The sequence below is a fragment of the Chlorella variabilis genome (assembly GCF_000147415.1).
Source record: "Chlorella variabilis unplaced genomic scaffold CHLNCscaffold_1, whole genome shotgun sequence".
In the NCBI taxonomy this organism is placed as follows: Eukaryota; Viridiplantae; Chlorophyta; class Trebouxiophyceae; order Chlorellales; family Chlorellaceae; genus Chlorella; species Chlorella variabilis.
The window spans coordinates 351,318-364,153 of NW_005435087.1; the positions used below are offsets into that span (position 1 = coordinate 351,318).

At 67.9% G+C, this 12,836-nt stretch overlaps 4 protein-coding genes across 4 annotated transcripts in view; 3 read left to right on the forward strand and 1 right to left on the reverse strand.

Annotated features, from left to right (window-relative positions):
* The window catches only part of CHLNCDRAFT_48385 (hypothetical protein), a gene marked incomplete at both ends in the record, with an annotated part of 4,978 nt that extends 4,784 nt beyond the window's left edge, over window positions 1-194 (forward strand). The window contains one exon of the mRNA XM_005851630.1: window positions 24-194. Within this exon, the coding sequence (XP_005851692.1) occupies window positions 24-194 (171 nt within the window). The remainder of the gene's footprint in view (window positions 1-23) is intronic.
* A 2,504-nt stretch (window positions 195-2,698) lies between these two features.
* ACK1 (hypothetical protein) lies at window positions 2,699-5,301 on the reverse strand (the record flags this gene model as incomplete). Its single annotated transcript, XM_005851961.1, has 9 exons — window positions 2,699-2,746; window positions 2,880-2,990; window positions 3,232-3,422; window positions 3,764-3,868; window positions 4,054-4,152; window positions 4,354-4,449; window positions 4,662-4,764; window positions 4,893-5,004; window positions 5,162-5,301. Coding segments are annotated over 9 exons (1,005 nt in total), but the record flags the coding sequence as incomplete, so codon positions are not given.
* Window positions 5,302-6,161: 860 nt separating this feature from the next.
* On the forward strand, window positions 6,162-9,326 carry CHLNCDRAFT_132974 (hypothetical protein; the record flags this gene model as incomplete). Its single annotated transcript, XM_005851631.1, has 7 exons — window positions 6,162-6,245; window positions 6,429-6,623; window positions 6,794-6,935; window positions 7,176-7,347; window positions 7,538-8,229; window positions 8,474-8,615; window positions 8,870-9,326. 7 exons carry the CDS (start codon window positions 6,162-6,164, stop codon window positions 9,324-9,326), a joined length of 1,884 nt encoding a protein of 627 aa, XP_005851693.1.
* A 404-nt stretch (window positions 9,327-9,730) lies between these two features.
* Window positions 9,731-12,374, forward strand: CHLNCDRAFT_132975 (hypothetical protein; the record flags this gene model as incomplete). Its single annotated transcript, XM_005851632.1, has 10 exons — window positions 9,731-9,830; window positions 10,041-10,100; window positions 10,203-10,243; window positions 10,502-10,578; window positions 10,733-10,823; window positions 10,997-11,082; window positions 11,244-11,285; window positions 11,504-11,585; window positions 11,885-11,950; window positions 12,165-12,374. The coding sequence occupies 10 exons, from the start codon at window positions 9,731-9,733 to the stop codon at window positions 12,372-12,374; spliced, it is 855 nt and encodes a 284-aa protein (XP_005851694.1).
* Between the last annotated feature and the right edge of the window lie 462 nt (window positions 12,375-12,836).

The window sequence follows — 12,836 nt, forward strand, 5'->3', positions numbered from 1 at the left end:
CCTCCCTCTCCTCCCGCCCCCAGGTGGTCAAGGCCAGCGTGCCGCTGTCGGAGATGTTCAACTACGTGTCCACGCTGCGCGGCATGTCCAAGGGGCGCGCGCAGTACACGATGCAGCTGGAGAAGTACGAGGTGGTGCCCAGCCATATCCAGGAGAAGATCGTGGCCGACGCCAAGGTGGCCGCCGCCTCCTGAGCGCGCGCCACGTGGCGGGCCGGGCAGCTGGCGGCCGGCGGCCTGGCCAGGCTGAGGCGGCAGCCGCGCGGCAACGCCGCGGCCTGGCTGGTCGCGCAGCCCGGGCAAGCCTGCGAGCGGCGCGCCCGGTATTCTTTCCACTCACCCCATTGCCCCCCCAGCCTCTCCACAGCACGACGCGCCGTTCCCTTATTGACAGCAACACTCGTAGCATAGATGCCGCCACCTTCCCTTCCCCTTCCCGCCCTGGGTGCCGGCTGGCGCTTATTGCGCGCCCGCTCGCCGCCCCGACCCCCCTTGATTTCATTGCTCCTCCACTTGCCTTTTTGTCAGCTCGAGTTTTGATGCACCACGCTCTGTCTGCCACCGCGGGGGCGCTTTACCACTGTGAATTTGTCAGTCGTCCCTGCCTGCAACATTGGGGCGCTTGCAGGCTGCCGCGGCGGCGGTGGCCAAAGGATGAACGCAGCTGGTTATGGCTGTCAGCCTGGCAGCACTGTCAGGGAAGGTATGAGATGCCATACACACACCAGCGCCGATCGATCGGCTGCAGTTTGCCAGATTGATGCTGGGACATGTGCCGGACCGGCGGGACGGCGCGGCGGGCACAGCAGGCGCAGAAACAGTTTACCAACCAGGTACCCAGTCCTCCAACCGCGTGTCAGGCCCGAGGCACCTGTGGCTTTTAAGCATCTGTTGAGGTGAGCGTCGGCCATGCCGCGGCACGGCCTGAAGCCGTGCCTGACTTAGGAACTGGCGCTGCGCACACATGACATGCTTCTTCACAGCAAGGACTGGAACAACCCGTGTTCACCGTGGCTTGTGCTTGAGGGAGCGCTTCTGGCAAGCCCAGGGCGGGTGAGCACCCCCCGCGGCCCCTTTACTGGCCTTCGCCTTGCCCCACTGCAGCCCCTTCTCGAAACAACTTCACTCATGATGCGCGGATTGAGTCCTGCGCTGCCGGTTATTGTGGTGGTAGCTGCGGCGCTGCTGGTGCCCTCGGCAGCTGCCGCCCGCTTATGCTTGAGTGGCGGCAAACCAGTGGCGTGCCCCGAGGCATCATCATGCGAAGGACTTCCAATCTACAACATTGCGTCTCTGGAACTGGATAATGGCGATGACGTCGTGCAGGTGAGGCCACCGCTCAGTGCGTGAGTTTTCGGGGAGCCTGTTGCGCCCCGCAGCTGTCACGCCCCGACTTGCACTGCTTCCGCCTGCAGGTCAAGTCAACCCAGGAGTGCTGCCGCTTGTGCAACACTATTTCGGATTGCGGTGCGCACAATGGTGCCAGCTGGTGTGCGCGCCTGTGGTCGCCCCCCGCTTGTGCTCCACCTGCCCTCCGCTGCCTGACTGCGCTCCCGACCCGTCCCTGACTGCTGTTCGCGCAGTGTTCTGGCAGACCCAGCCTCTTCTTGGCACAGGAACGTATTATTGCCAGCTGTCGGGCCCTGGTTCAGTGGTGCCTGCCCTGAACAGCGGAGGCACGGATCCCGACGCCTTTATCGTCGGAAACTGGAAGTGCCCGCGGTGCAACGCTCCTGGCTCGGGCGGCGCCTGCGGTGAGCGGCTGCCCCCAACCAGCAGTGGGCCAGGGGCGGTCATGGTGTACAGCACCTGCAACGCCTTCGAGCCGACTTACCCTTGCTGCCCTGGGCTGCCATGGCGTGGCAGCGGCGGCGGCAGCACACCGACCGCTGATGGCCTTGGCCTCCCGATTGTGTGTGTGCAGGCGCCCAAGACAGGCGCATTGCCACCCTGGAGCGACGCGTCGCCGTGCTGAACAAGGCGACGCACATCTGCAGGGTCCGGCTCTTCAACGCCTACAAAAGTGGGTGCTGGGGCAATGCTGCAGCTGAGGCAGGCAGTCCAGGAGGCTGCCGCCAGCGCCGCGTTGCCAACGCAGCGGCTGCGTTGCTTGGTGGTGAACCTTGCCAGATGGTTGACATGAATCCCCTGCGCCGGCGCCTTGCAGAACTGAACAAGTGCAGGGCAGTGGGCTGAAGAGGGTGCACTTGCACCCCAAGAAAACATCCCAGTGTCCTGGCTGCCTTCGTGGCCACCCGCCCGGTGTTGACCCCAGGCAGACAACGCAGGCATCCCCTGATGATATGCCAGGCAGCGATGGCGCCCATGGTGCAGTGGCGAACAAGCACACACCTGCGCGCCTCCATCTCCCGTGATACCGCTACTGGTACATACCAGGTATACCATCCCAATGACTCCGTCCGTGCTCCTCCAACTGCTTTTTGTCAGGCCGAATGACGATGCACCCACGCCATCACCTCCCTCTGCTCTGTGACTACCTACCCCTGGATTGCAACCATCTGCTTATACATGTCGCCTATGCCAGTTTGTGCTATTGGGAGGACATGTGACGCAACTGAGAACAGCTCCAAAGGCAGCTCCCTGGTTCAACTCGAAGCCCTGCGGCTGCAGCTGCTGCGCACCTGACTTCAGGCCGCTGCTGCAGGCTCCTGCCGCTCGCGCGCCCGTGCCACCGCCAGCGTCTGCTCTGCAATCTCCAGCTGCTCGTCAGCAGGAAGCACCAGCACCTGCCAGTGCTCGATGGGAGAGAGGCGGGGGCATCAGCTGTGTGCACCAAGTCACCAAGCGACAGGTAGTCATCGCAAGCGGGCGACGAGAATCAGCAGGGTGCCTCCCCAGCTCCCCCCAGCTGCGCCGCACCTTGACCCTGCTGCCCGCTGCCTGCACCTCCCCCGCCTTGCCCCTGACGGTGGCGTCATTGGCGGCGCGGTCTATCTCTATGCCCGCCCACTCCAGGCCCGAGAGGGCGATCTCGCGTAGCATTGAGCCATTTTCGCCGATGCCTGCAGCGCGCCAGCTGGACAAGTCTTGCTCAGCGGGAGGTCTTGCAAAGCACCCACAGGCCAGCCACAGACACTCTGCAACGCAGGCAGAGCGGCACCCTGCTCTCCACGCTCATCCCACACCCCCTCTGCCCGACTCTGCAGCCGCTCGAGGGACGCTCTGCAGGTGCTGCTCTGGAGCTCTGCCGCCGCTGCCAGCCGGCTGCGACTCGAGGCCGGCGAGCGGCCCGGCCTTGTGCCTTGCCTGCCGAAAAGACGATGGCGTCCACCTGGCCGCCAAGGTCGACGAGGAAAGCGCCCAGGTACTTGCGCAGGCGGCGCAGGTAGACAGCCAGCGCCAGCTGGCACGCCTCGTCCCCAGCCAGCGCCCGGTCCTCCACACTGCGCACATCGATGTTGCCTGCCGCAGCGGCGGCAGCAGTCGAAGCAGCGGCGTGGGATGCCGTGTCAGCAGCAGCGGCGTCGGCGGGCACACCGGGTGCCGCATCTAACTTAGTAGGCTAGCTGAGGGCGCAGGTCCGCTGGCAGGTAGCAATGCAGCATGCCCCTGTGGGCCTGCCCTGGCGGACCCCACCGCTCTCTACCATCCCATGCGACGGCCGGGCAGGCTGCACATGCCCAGCGCTGCAGAAGCCAGCCGGCACGCCGTGCAGACGCCGTGACCTCCCGCATCAGACCAGCTGCAGCTTCCTGCAGCTGGCGTGCGGCCTAACCAGCGCCTGCTGGCGCCGGCCGGCGCACCCGTCATGCCCAGGAAGCCGCTGCGCTTGTTCATCATGTCTTCCACCTCGCCCGCATTCCACCCGTGGCCGATTAAGAAGGGCACGATTGCTGGGTCGATGTCGCCTGCAGCAGGAGAGCCAGAAAGATGCCCAGTGGTAGCCAGCAGCTGGGCACGAGAGGTTGGGAGGTGACATCACGGCAGCATGGCGGTGCGCGCCGCTCACACACGCCACAGCTGACGACAGCACCGCCAAACCAGCCAAGGTCGCGCGGCAGTCGGTAGTGCAGCGGTTGGCGGCGCAGCGCACCGCAGCGCGAGCCCATCATCAGGCCCTCCAGTGGTGTGAGCCCCATTGTGGTGTTGACCGAGCGCCCGCCCTGCACCGCGCACATGCTGTTGCCGGCGCCTGCGGCGGCCACGGGAGGCAGGCTGGCAGGGCCACCGGTCACAGCACAGCTCTGTGGAGACAACTGGCAGTTGACGAGCCCCCGCACTGCTGCAGTACACAGCACAGCTGCGTCAGCGCTGCTGCCGTGCGCCGCCGACCCGCCCAGGGTGCCGGCCGGGTCAGCAGCCTGGCCCCGCCCATCCCCGCTGCCTATCTCACCCAGGTGGCAGATGATGAGGTTGGTGTGCTCCGGCGGCTTGCCCAGCATGCGGGCCGCCTCCTTTGTTAGGTGCGAGTAGCTGATGCCGTGGAAGCCTGCGTCGGTGTGTCAGCAGTGGAAAGGAGTGGAGAGCAGTGCGGCAGTACACGCTCTGAAGCCCTGCCTGTGCCATGGCTGGGGGCGGGCTCAGGCTCGCACGGCCCACGCCGGCTGCCGGCCAGGCTGCCTGCCGGCCAGGCAGCGCCGGAGCATGCCCATGCAGTGCAGGCGGTGCCTGCGGCGGCGGCAGTCCCAGCAGAGGCCCCACCGTAGCGGCGGATGCCGTGCTGCCTGCACAGGTCTGTGGGCAGGGCGTAGGTGTAGGCTTCAGGGGGCATGGTCTGGTGGAAGGTGGTGTCAAACACGGCCACCTGCGCATGGGGGCAGGTGTGCGCTGCAGGTGGGCTCAGCAGGTGGGCTCAGCAGGCCGGCAGGGACCTGAGTGTCTAACAACTTCCAGCCCGCTGCACAGCCTCGGCCTGGCCCCAGCTCAGCTCACGTGAGGGGAGTCGGGGAACAGGCTCCTCGCCGCGTCGATGCAGTGCAGGCTGGGCGGGTTGTGCAGCGGCGCCAGCCTGCTGGCCTCCTCCACAGCGCCGCGTGTGCGCTCGCTGCGGCGGGCACGGCAGCGGCACTGGCAGTGGGCATCTGCTCGCTCGCGTGGTGGAGACAGGCTTGCGACGCGCATCCCACGGGCGTGCCATCCACAGCCAGCCAGTGCATATCTCCCAGCAGCTGGAGCGCTGCCCACACCCCCAGCCTGCTCACTCGATCAGCACCGACTCGCCGATGGTGCCGCCGTGCACCACGCGGTGGCCCACCCCCAGCACTTGGTGCGGGAAGGCGGGGGAGAAGGCTGCGGCCAGGAAGCGCGACACCTGGCGCAGCGCGGCGCGGTGGTCGGGCAGCGGCTCCGTCACGCGCTCGCCCTCGCGCCACCGGTCGGAGCCGGCCACTGCCTGCACGCAAACAGGCGTTCCCACGCTGCTTGCAATTGCTGGCGTCGAGGACGGAGTCAGCAGGCGCAGAGGCGCGGCGTGGGAGGGTGGCAGGCACGCAGGGGGCGCACCCGCATCACGGCGCCGCCGGCGGGGTCGCCGATGCACTCGCACAGCCCTGCCGCGATGGGCTGCAGTGACGGGGCGCCGGCAGCTGGTCCTGGGCCGCCGCCGCTCCCTGCCCCTCCCACCCCAAAAACCTTGAACTTGAGCGAGCTGGAGCCGGCATGGAGGACCAGCAGCTTGGTGCGAGCCGCCATGGTGGCTCGGCAGGGCGAACAAGGCCATTGGAGCACCCTCCCTGCGCTGAAAGCCCGTTGGGCACAGCACAGCATGGCACAGCATACTACGACACAGGCGGCATTGGGATGAAGGCGGCCCGTGCAGTCTTCTCCACACCCTGAGCCTCACCCGGTGCTGCTGCCCAGTAATGCTGCGCATTTGCCTGCTTTTGTTTGGCCATGTCGAAGTGATCAATCGACCAGGTCGAAAGAATGTGACCCGGCTGTTGGGTGTCCCGGGAAGGCTTGGGAACGCGCCAGGTTTGGGTCAAGAGCGGCTGTACTGCTGGGCTGTCCTGCGCTGCGATGGCGAGCAACAAGGCCGCCCCATGCGCACAACAAGCTCCTGCAAATTGGACACCATCGCCAAGCACCCAAATAGCGCCTTTGACTGGCCCCTCTCTCCAAGTCTCACATGAACGCACCCCCTCCAGCCTTACAGTCGCTAGCCTTGCTGTTCAATTTCGAGCACGCCGTATAGCAGCAACTATGGGTGGTTCCCTGGGGGACCCCCCCCCCACCGGTGCCATTGCCTACCGACTAGCGCCCCTGTTCTTCACTCACATAAACCAGGTGAGCGTGGGCGACTGGGACCCGCCTGCCCGCATCGGGCAGCGGGCTGGAAGGTGGGGAGAGCAGCAGGCAAGGCAGCGCGTTGCCGCAACGGGACTTGCGCCCCGGACTTGTGCCCGCGCCCTGCTGAGCTCCCTCCCCAGCTCCACCCCAACCATCCACCCTGCCGCCCTGTTCTCGCAGGCCCTGCTCACCACCCTGCCCTTTGCGGTCGCCGTCTACATGGTGCGCGACTTTGAGGCCGCCAGGAGCGGGGGCGCCGCCGTCAGCGAGCAGGCGGTGGGGCGCGCCACGGGCCTGCTGGCCGCCGTCTTCTGCGCCGCCCAGCTGCTCACCAGCTTCCCCTGGGGCCTCGTGTCGGACCGCATCGGCCGCAAGGTGGGGCGGCCATGGAGTTTGCTGTGGGTCGTGAGCGAGTCAGGCGAGGTTGGAGGGTGTCACCCACCCACCCACCTGCCCAACCACCATGCACACACCCATCACCACCATCGAGCCACACACCTGCACAAGCACACCCTTGCTCCCTGCCGCCCGCGCCCCTCCTGCAGCCCGTGATGGTGGTCGGCAACGTCTCCTGCGTTGTCTCTGTGCTGCTGTTTGGCCTGTCCGGCTCCTACTGGCAGGCGGTGGGGGCGCGGGCGGTGGGCGGCGCCCTCAACGCAGTCATCCTGGTGGAAAAGGCCATGATCGGTACGCCCTGCACCTCCTGCGCTTGCATGCATGGTCGGGTCGGCACATTCCGGGCACATTCCTCGCGACAGCTCCTGCGTGTGTGTGTGTGCGCGCGCGCGTGGCTGCCTGCGGTGGGCGGCCGGTGGCGGGAGGAGCCGAGCAGGTGCAGCGGACGTGCGCGGCGGGCGCCGGCGGTGGCGCGCTGCTCGGCGTGCCGCCCTGCTCACCCCTGTTCCCTGGCGGCTGTGCCTGGCGCAGGGGAGGGGCTGCCGTGCAACGACTCCCAGGCCAAGGCCTTTGGGCTCATGTCGCTGTGCTGGGGCCTGGGCAGCCTGGCGGGGCCGGCCGTGGGCGGCGCGCTGTCGGCCCCCTGCAGCAGCGGGCTGCGGATACAGGCCCTGTGCGGAGAGGGCAGCCTGCTGGTGCACAGGTGGAGGGCGGCCTGCTGCGCCTGCTGCGCCTGCCGCGCCTGCTGCGCCTGCCGCACGCCAGCCCAGCGAGCCCGCCGGCGTTGCCAGCTGTTGCAGCATGCTCACGCTGCCACGCTGGCTGCTGGCTGCTGGCTGCTGGCAGGCGCTGACAGTGCCACGCTGCACTTTCCCTGCCGCCTGCCTCTACAGGCCTTACTTCCTGCCCTGCCTGCTGGCGGGCGTGCTGTCAGCGATCGCAACCATCATGACCATAGTCGGCCTGGAGGAGACGCTGCCCAGCCGCCGCACCGCAGCTCCCGCACCTGGCAGAGCAGGCGGCGGCGGCGGCAAGGCGCGGTACGAGGCTGTGCCTACGGCGGACGCAGGCGAGGCGGCGGCGCCAGGAGGGCTCGGAGAGGTTGAACTGGGAGGGCTGCGGCGGCAGGACAGCAGCCAAGGCGGCGGCTTGTGGGGCGGGAGCGACGGCGGGGACGGCGGCAGCCCTGGCAAGGCGCCGTGCGGCGGCAGGGACAAGGGGCGGCCGTTCAGAGGCGACAGCGCCAGGATCCGGGCGGCTTGGGGGCAGCCGTCGCCGCCGCCTCCTGCTCCCGGCAGCGACGCGGGCAGTGGCGCAGGCAGCAGGCGAGGCAGCAGCCGCGGCAGCCTGGGCAGCTTGGAGGCAGATGTTGTGGTGCTGGGCCCAGGAGACTTGGAGCAGGGGCAGGAGCGGCAGGAACAGGGCAGGCTGCTGGCTGGCGGGGCCACCGCCGCAGAGGCAGCGTCGGAGGCAGCGCCGGCGCAGGCGGCGGCGCCCGCGGCAGATCTGCCATGGTACCGTCAGCGCACCGTGGTGCTGTCTCTACTAGGCTATGGGCTGATCGCCTTTGTGTTCAACATGCTGGGTGAGTGGGGAGCGGTGGGGGGGCAGCCGGGAAGGGCAGCAGGGGTGGCAGGGAACATAGTGGAGCTGGCTGCCGGGCCGCATCGGGAGCCCGGGTGCTGCTCCAATGAAAGTTTGAATGAGCAGCACTGGTTTGACACCCTGTTTTCCCCCGGCAGCTTCCCTCAGCACCGCCACTCTCCCAGCCCCGTCCTCTAAACATGAACATAGTCTAAAACTCCGCGGCGGCCTGATCCTGCCTGCAGACGAGGTGACCCCCATCTTTGCGTCGGCAGAGGTGTCGGAGGGCGGGCTGGGCTTCGCCCCCAGCCAGCTGGCGCCCTCGCTGTCGTTTGGCGGCCTGGTGCTGGTGTGCTGGGCGCTGCTGGGCTTCCCCTGGCTCATGCGGTGGGTGTGGGGCGGCGCGGGGTGCTGCCTCCTCCACACGTCTCAGCCGCATGCACGGCGCAGCCGCACGCACGGGCACAGGCGTTGCCGCCCCGCATCTGGCGCGCCGCGCTGCGCTGCACATGCCTGCTCGTGGTGCTGCCGGCACGGCCCCTGGGTCTGATAGTGTCAGTCGAATTGACCCCCCATGATTTGATCCTTTGACCCTGCTTCATTTGACCCCTCACACCATGCCCGCCCTGCTCGCTGTGCAGGCGCGTGGGCGTGGTCAAGGCGCTGCGGCTGGGCCTGTGGCAGACCGCCCCGCTGGCGCTGCTCATCCCCGCCGCCTCGCTGTTCCGCGGAGGCGCGCTGCCTAGCCAGGCGCTCATGCTGCTGTGCATGGGAGCCAAGGCCGTCACCGCCACCAACGCTTTCACCTCCTGCCTCATCCTGGTCAATGCCTCGGCCCCCAGGGCGGCGCTGGGGGCCGTCAATGGCACCGGCCAGTCGCTGGCCAGCTTTGTGCGGGCGCTGGGGCCCGCGCTGGGCGGCCTGAGCTGGGGGTGGAGCCACCAGCTGGCGGCGGCGGCCTGGTGGCCCGCCTGGCTGCCCCCGCAGTTCATGCCCTTTGCCGCCGCCGCCACGGTGCTGTTTGCCACGGACGCTGTGTACCGCGGGCTGCGGCTGCCAGATGCAGATGAGCCGGGGGGCGGCGGCGGGCGGCGGTAACACACCCGAATGTGAACCTCCTCCTTTTGGTTGAACACTTCTAATTCTTCAGTTCATTTCATGCCTCCCTCTCTCGGCCATATTTCATTCTCAGTCGCCTTTTGATTCTTTCAGAGTTGCTGTTGTGTGCGTGCCTGCTCATCTCCCCGTTGCTGTCCCGCCCCCAACCGCCTTCTGATCCCAGCCAGGCCACAACACTGTCCCGGCGGCAGCCCCTGTAATTCCCTACTACTGTCATTCAGTGCAAGCACGGTAAACCTCTGTGTTGCGCAGAGGGAACCTGTCCCACTCACCCGCCAGGTGCACGCAGCGCCTGCCAGCCGGGCGGTCACAGCCATTGCCTTGGACGCCGTTTTTGCGGCTCTGCAGCAGTCTGCAGCAGTGCCAGAGCACAGAGTGCCACCATGGAGCGCGCCTGGAGCACCCGCACGCACCAGCACGTCAAGGAGGCGTGCGAGAATGGCAGCGCCATGATCGAAAAGCTCTCCAAGCTGTCGGGCAAGTGTGGCTGGCCGTCGGATCGCGGCAGGCGGCAGTGGCGGCACCCTGCGGGCGACGCCAGGGCCCATCGCCGCCTGAATTTCCCCCGCCTCTCGCTGCCGCGGACCGCCTTCTCCTCGCCAAGCTGCATCTTGTCGAAAACCTGCAACACTGCTTACCAGCCTGCCAGCCTGGTGAAGCTCCCTGCCTGCTATGATTTCCTTGCGCCTGCAGCCCAGGTGTACAGCGTGGCGCACGCCTTCCCCACCTATGCCGGCCACGTGCCGCTGACAGGTGGGCTGCAGCCGCCCGCGCCGCCTTGCGCCGCACACGCTCTTGCCTGCCGCGCCTGGTGCAGCTATGTGCGCCACGGGCTGCCCCGGCCGCCTGCTGCAGAGTACGGCACCCAGGAGGGCGTCCCCAACAAGCTCTACTTTGTGCCCCATGCCAAGGCGCGCGCCTCTCTGCCCCCGCTGGCCGACCGGCTGGCTGGGCTGGCGGGTTGGATGCTCCTCGGATGCTGTGCCTGCACAGCCGACAGCTCTGTCCCGCCTGCTGTCAGAGCGTGCAGCCCGCCTCCCCCGGGACCACTAGCACACATTCCGGAAGCGACCGGGCTCCCCAGCCCTGCATGCACTCCGACCAAACCGACGGAGCCGCTGCTCCACGTCCCGCCGCCGCCGCCACTGCTTCAGGCGCTCATCTTCTACCGCAGCGTGAAGGCTGGCATCCTGCTGGGGCTGGAGCAGGGGCAGGGCTTTGTGATTGCCAGGTGGGCGGGCGCGGCGCTGTGGCTGCCAGGAGGGGCGCGTTGTGCGGTTGCCGGAGAGATTGGTTTTTAGACGGTTGAAGAGGCGAGGCGCCTCTCACGGCGCCGGCCCGTCTCACCAGCACCCCGTGCCCGCTCCTCTCCCGCGCCCGTGCAGGCTGGGCGGGCCCACCAGCAACAAGTGGAGCGCGCCCGCCTTTGTGCGTGTGACGGGTGTGGAGCTGGGCCTGGTGGCGGGCATGGACAGGGTGAGGCGGGGTGGGGCGGCGCGCCCGCGCCTGGCCGCTGCCTGCATGGCGCCTGCGGAGCGCCGGGACCCCACGCCCTTTTACGCGTTGAACCCAGCCCGCCGCCGCCAGGCTATGTGTGCCTGGCCCCTGCCCCTGCCCTGCCTAAACGCACACTTAACGCCCACTGGCAGGCGGAGACGCTGGTGGGGGTGATGTCTGACCGCGCGCTGGATGCCCTCATCGACTCGGAGGCCAAGTTCAACATGTCCTCAAACTGGTGGGCCCTGACCGCGCCGCCACGTGGCCGAGCATGCTGCCCCGCCGCCGCGCCACGCGGCCATGCATGCTGCGCAGCCTGGTTTGAGGGCTGCGCGCTCGGCGTGCCCACACGCCGCGCGCGCTTGCCTCCTGTACTGCCCCTGTACTGCCATGCCGTAGGAACTTTGAGATCACTCCGCTGGAGGAGAACAAGGAGGGCGGGTGGGGCCGGGCCGGAGGGTGCCCTGCTGGGGGCTGCCTGGAAGCCTGCTTGGAAGGCAGCCTGGGGGGCTGAGCTGAGCCTGGCCGCTGGGGGGTGGCCTGCCACCGTGGCATGTCCGCATGTGCAGGCAGCCGGTGCGAGCGCTCCTTCTCTGCGGCGGTTCCTGCCATCGGGCTGCCCCCTCACCACCACCACCACCTGGCGCGTTGCCCTGCAGCCCCAACCCCCAATGGATCTTCAACACCGACTTCACCTCTACCTCCGTGGGCAAGGGCATCATGGCTGACGTGGCGCTGCAGGTGGGGGCTGTGGGTGGCCTCTGCCTGGGGAGGCAGGAGGCTCTGCGGGTTGTGATAATAGCAGGGCTGGAGCTCGCCATTAAGACGCCTTGGGGGGAGGCGCTCTGAGCAGGCCAGGGCCCTGCAGCACGACGCCGCCTGCCTCCTGCCAGGCTGGCAGCAGGCCGGGCGGCCGGGCGCGCGCGTGTCCCGAGCGGCTGGCCGTCCAGGCCCTCACCAGCCAGACCCGCTGCCTGAGCATGGCCCCAAACCGCCGCTGCAACAACAAGGGCTAAAAGGAGGGCTCTCGGACCATGCAGGGCACCCGCATCTACTTTGACACCTACTGGAACGACCACTGCTACGGCACCAGCAGGGCCGCCGACGTGAGCGCCCTGCCCGCCTGCCTGCTGCTGTGCCTTGGCCTGGGGGCCCGACGCGGGGCCCGACACCAACACCAGGCTGCGGAAGCCTGCCCTGGGGTTTGAGGCATGGTTCGGGGGTCGGTTTGGTTGTCCCGGTGGGTGGACAGCGGGAGGTGGCCGCCGGCTGGTGGTCTGCCCCTGAGCCTGCCTGCTGCGCCTGGCGCCCCGGCTGCAGATCCTGCGAGGCAGCGTGGAGCCTCCCCCCGAGCTGTCTGTGATGACCGACAAGCTGCTGGCCTGCTGCTCGCCCCAGCTGGCGGGCATCAACCAGCCCCTTCGCCCCTCCATGTTTGGCCCCGGGGAGGTGGAGCCAGGCGCCGCCCAGACCACCACCACCACCCCGGTGCAGGCGCCGGTGTCGCCCTCCCCGGCGGCCGTCCGCTAGGCGGCACGCTGCAGCAGCAGGGCTGGCAGCTGGCGCAACACCGTGCTGACAACGGAAAACTGGGCCTTTGCGCGGCCGGCGCTGCTTCTCACTAATGCAGCTCCATGTTTGCAGCGAGGCCGCCTGCTGTTGTACAATGGACAACCTGTCACCATGCCTTTTGTTGCTTCACCCACCCCCGACTGCTGATCTGATCGATCTGAATTGTGGCCATGGTGTTTACAATCGGGAGAGAGAGAAAGACGAGGGATCAATTAGATAGGATTGGACTTGGGTTTACTTCACAACGGCGCCATCGGCGCCAGCTGCGGCACGAGCCGGCGGGCGCGAGCACAGCTCACTCAAACAACAGACGCAAAAGGGGGGGCGCGTTCAACGGCGGGGTATCGACCGTTGGGGTATCGAGATATAAAGAGGTGGGGGCTGGCTGGCGCCCAGGCAGGCCACCGTGGCGGCGGTGTG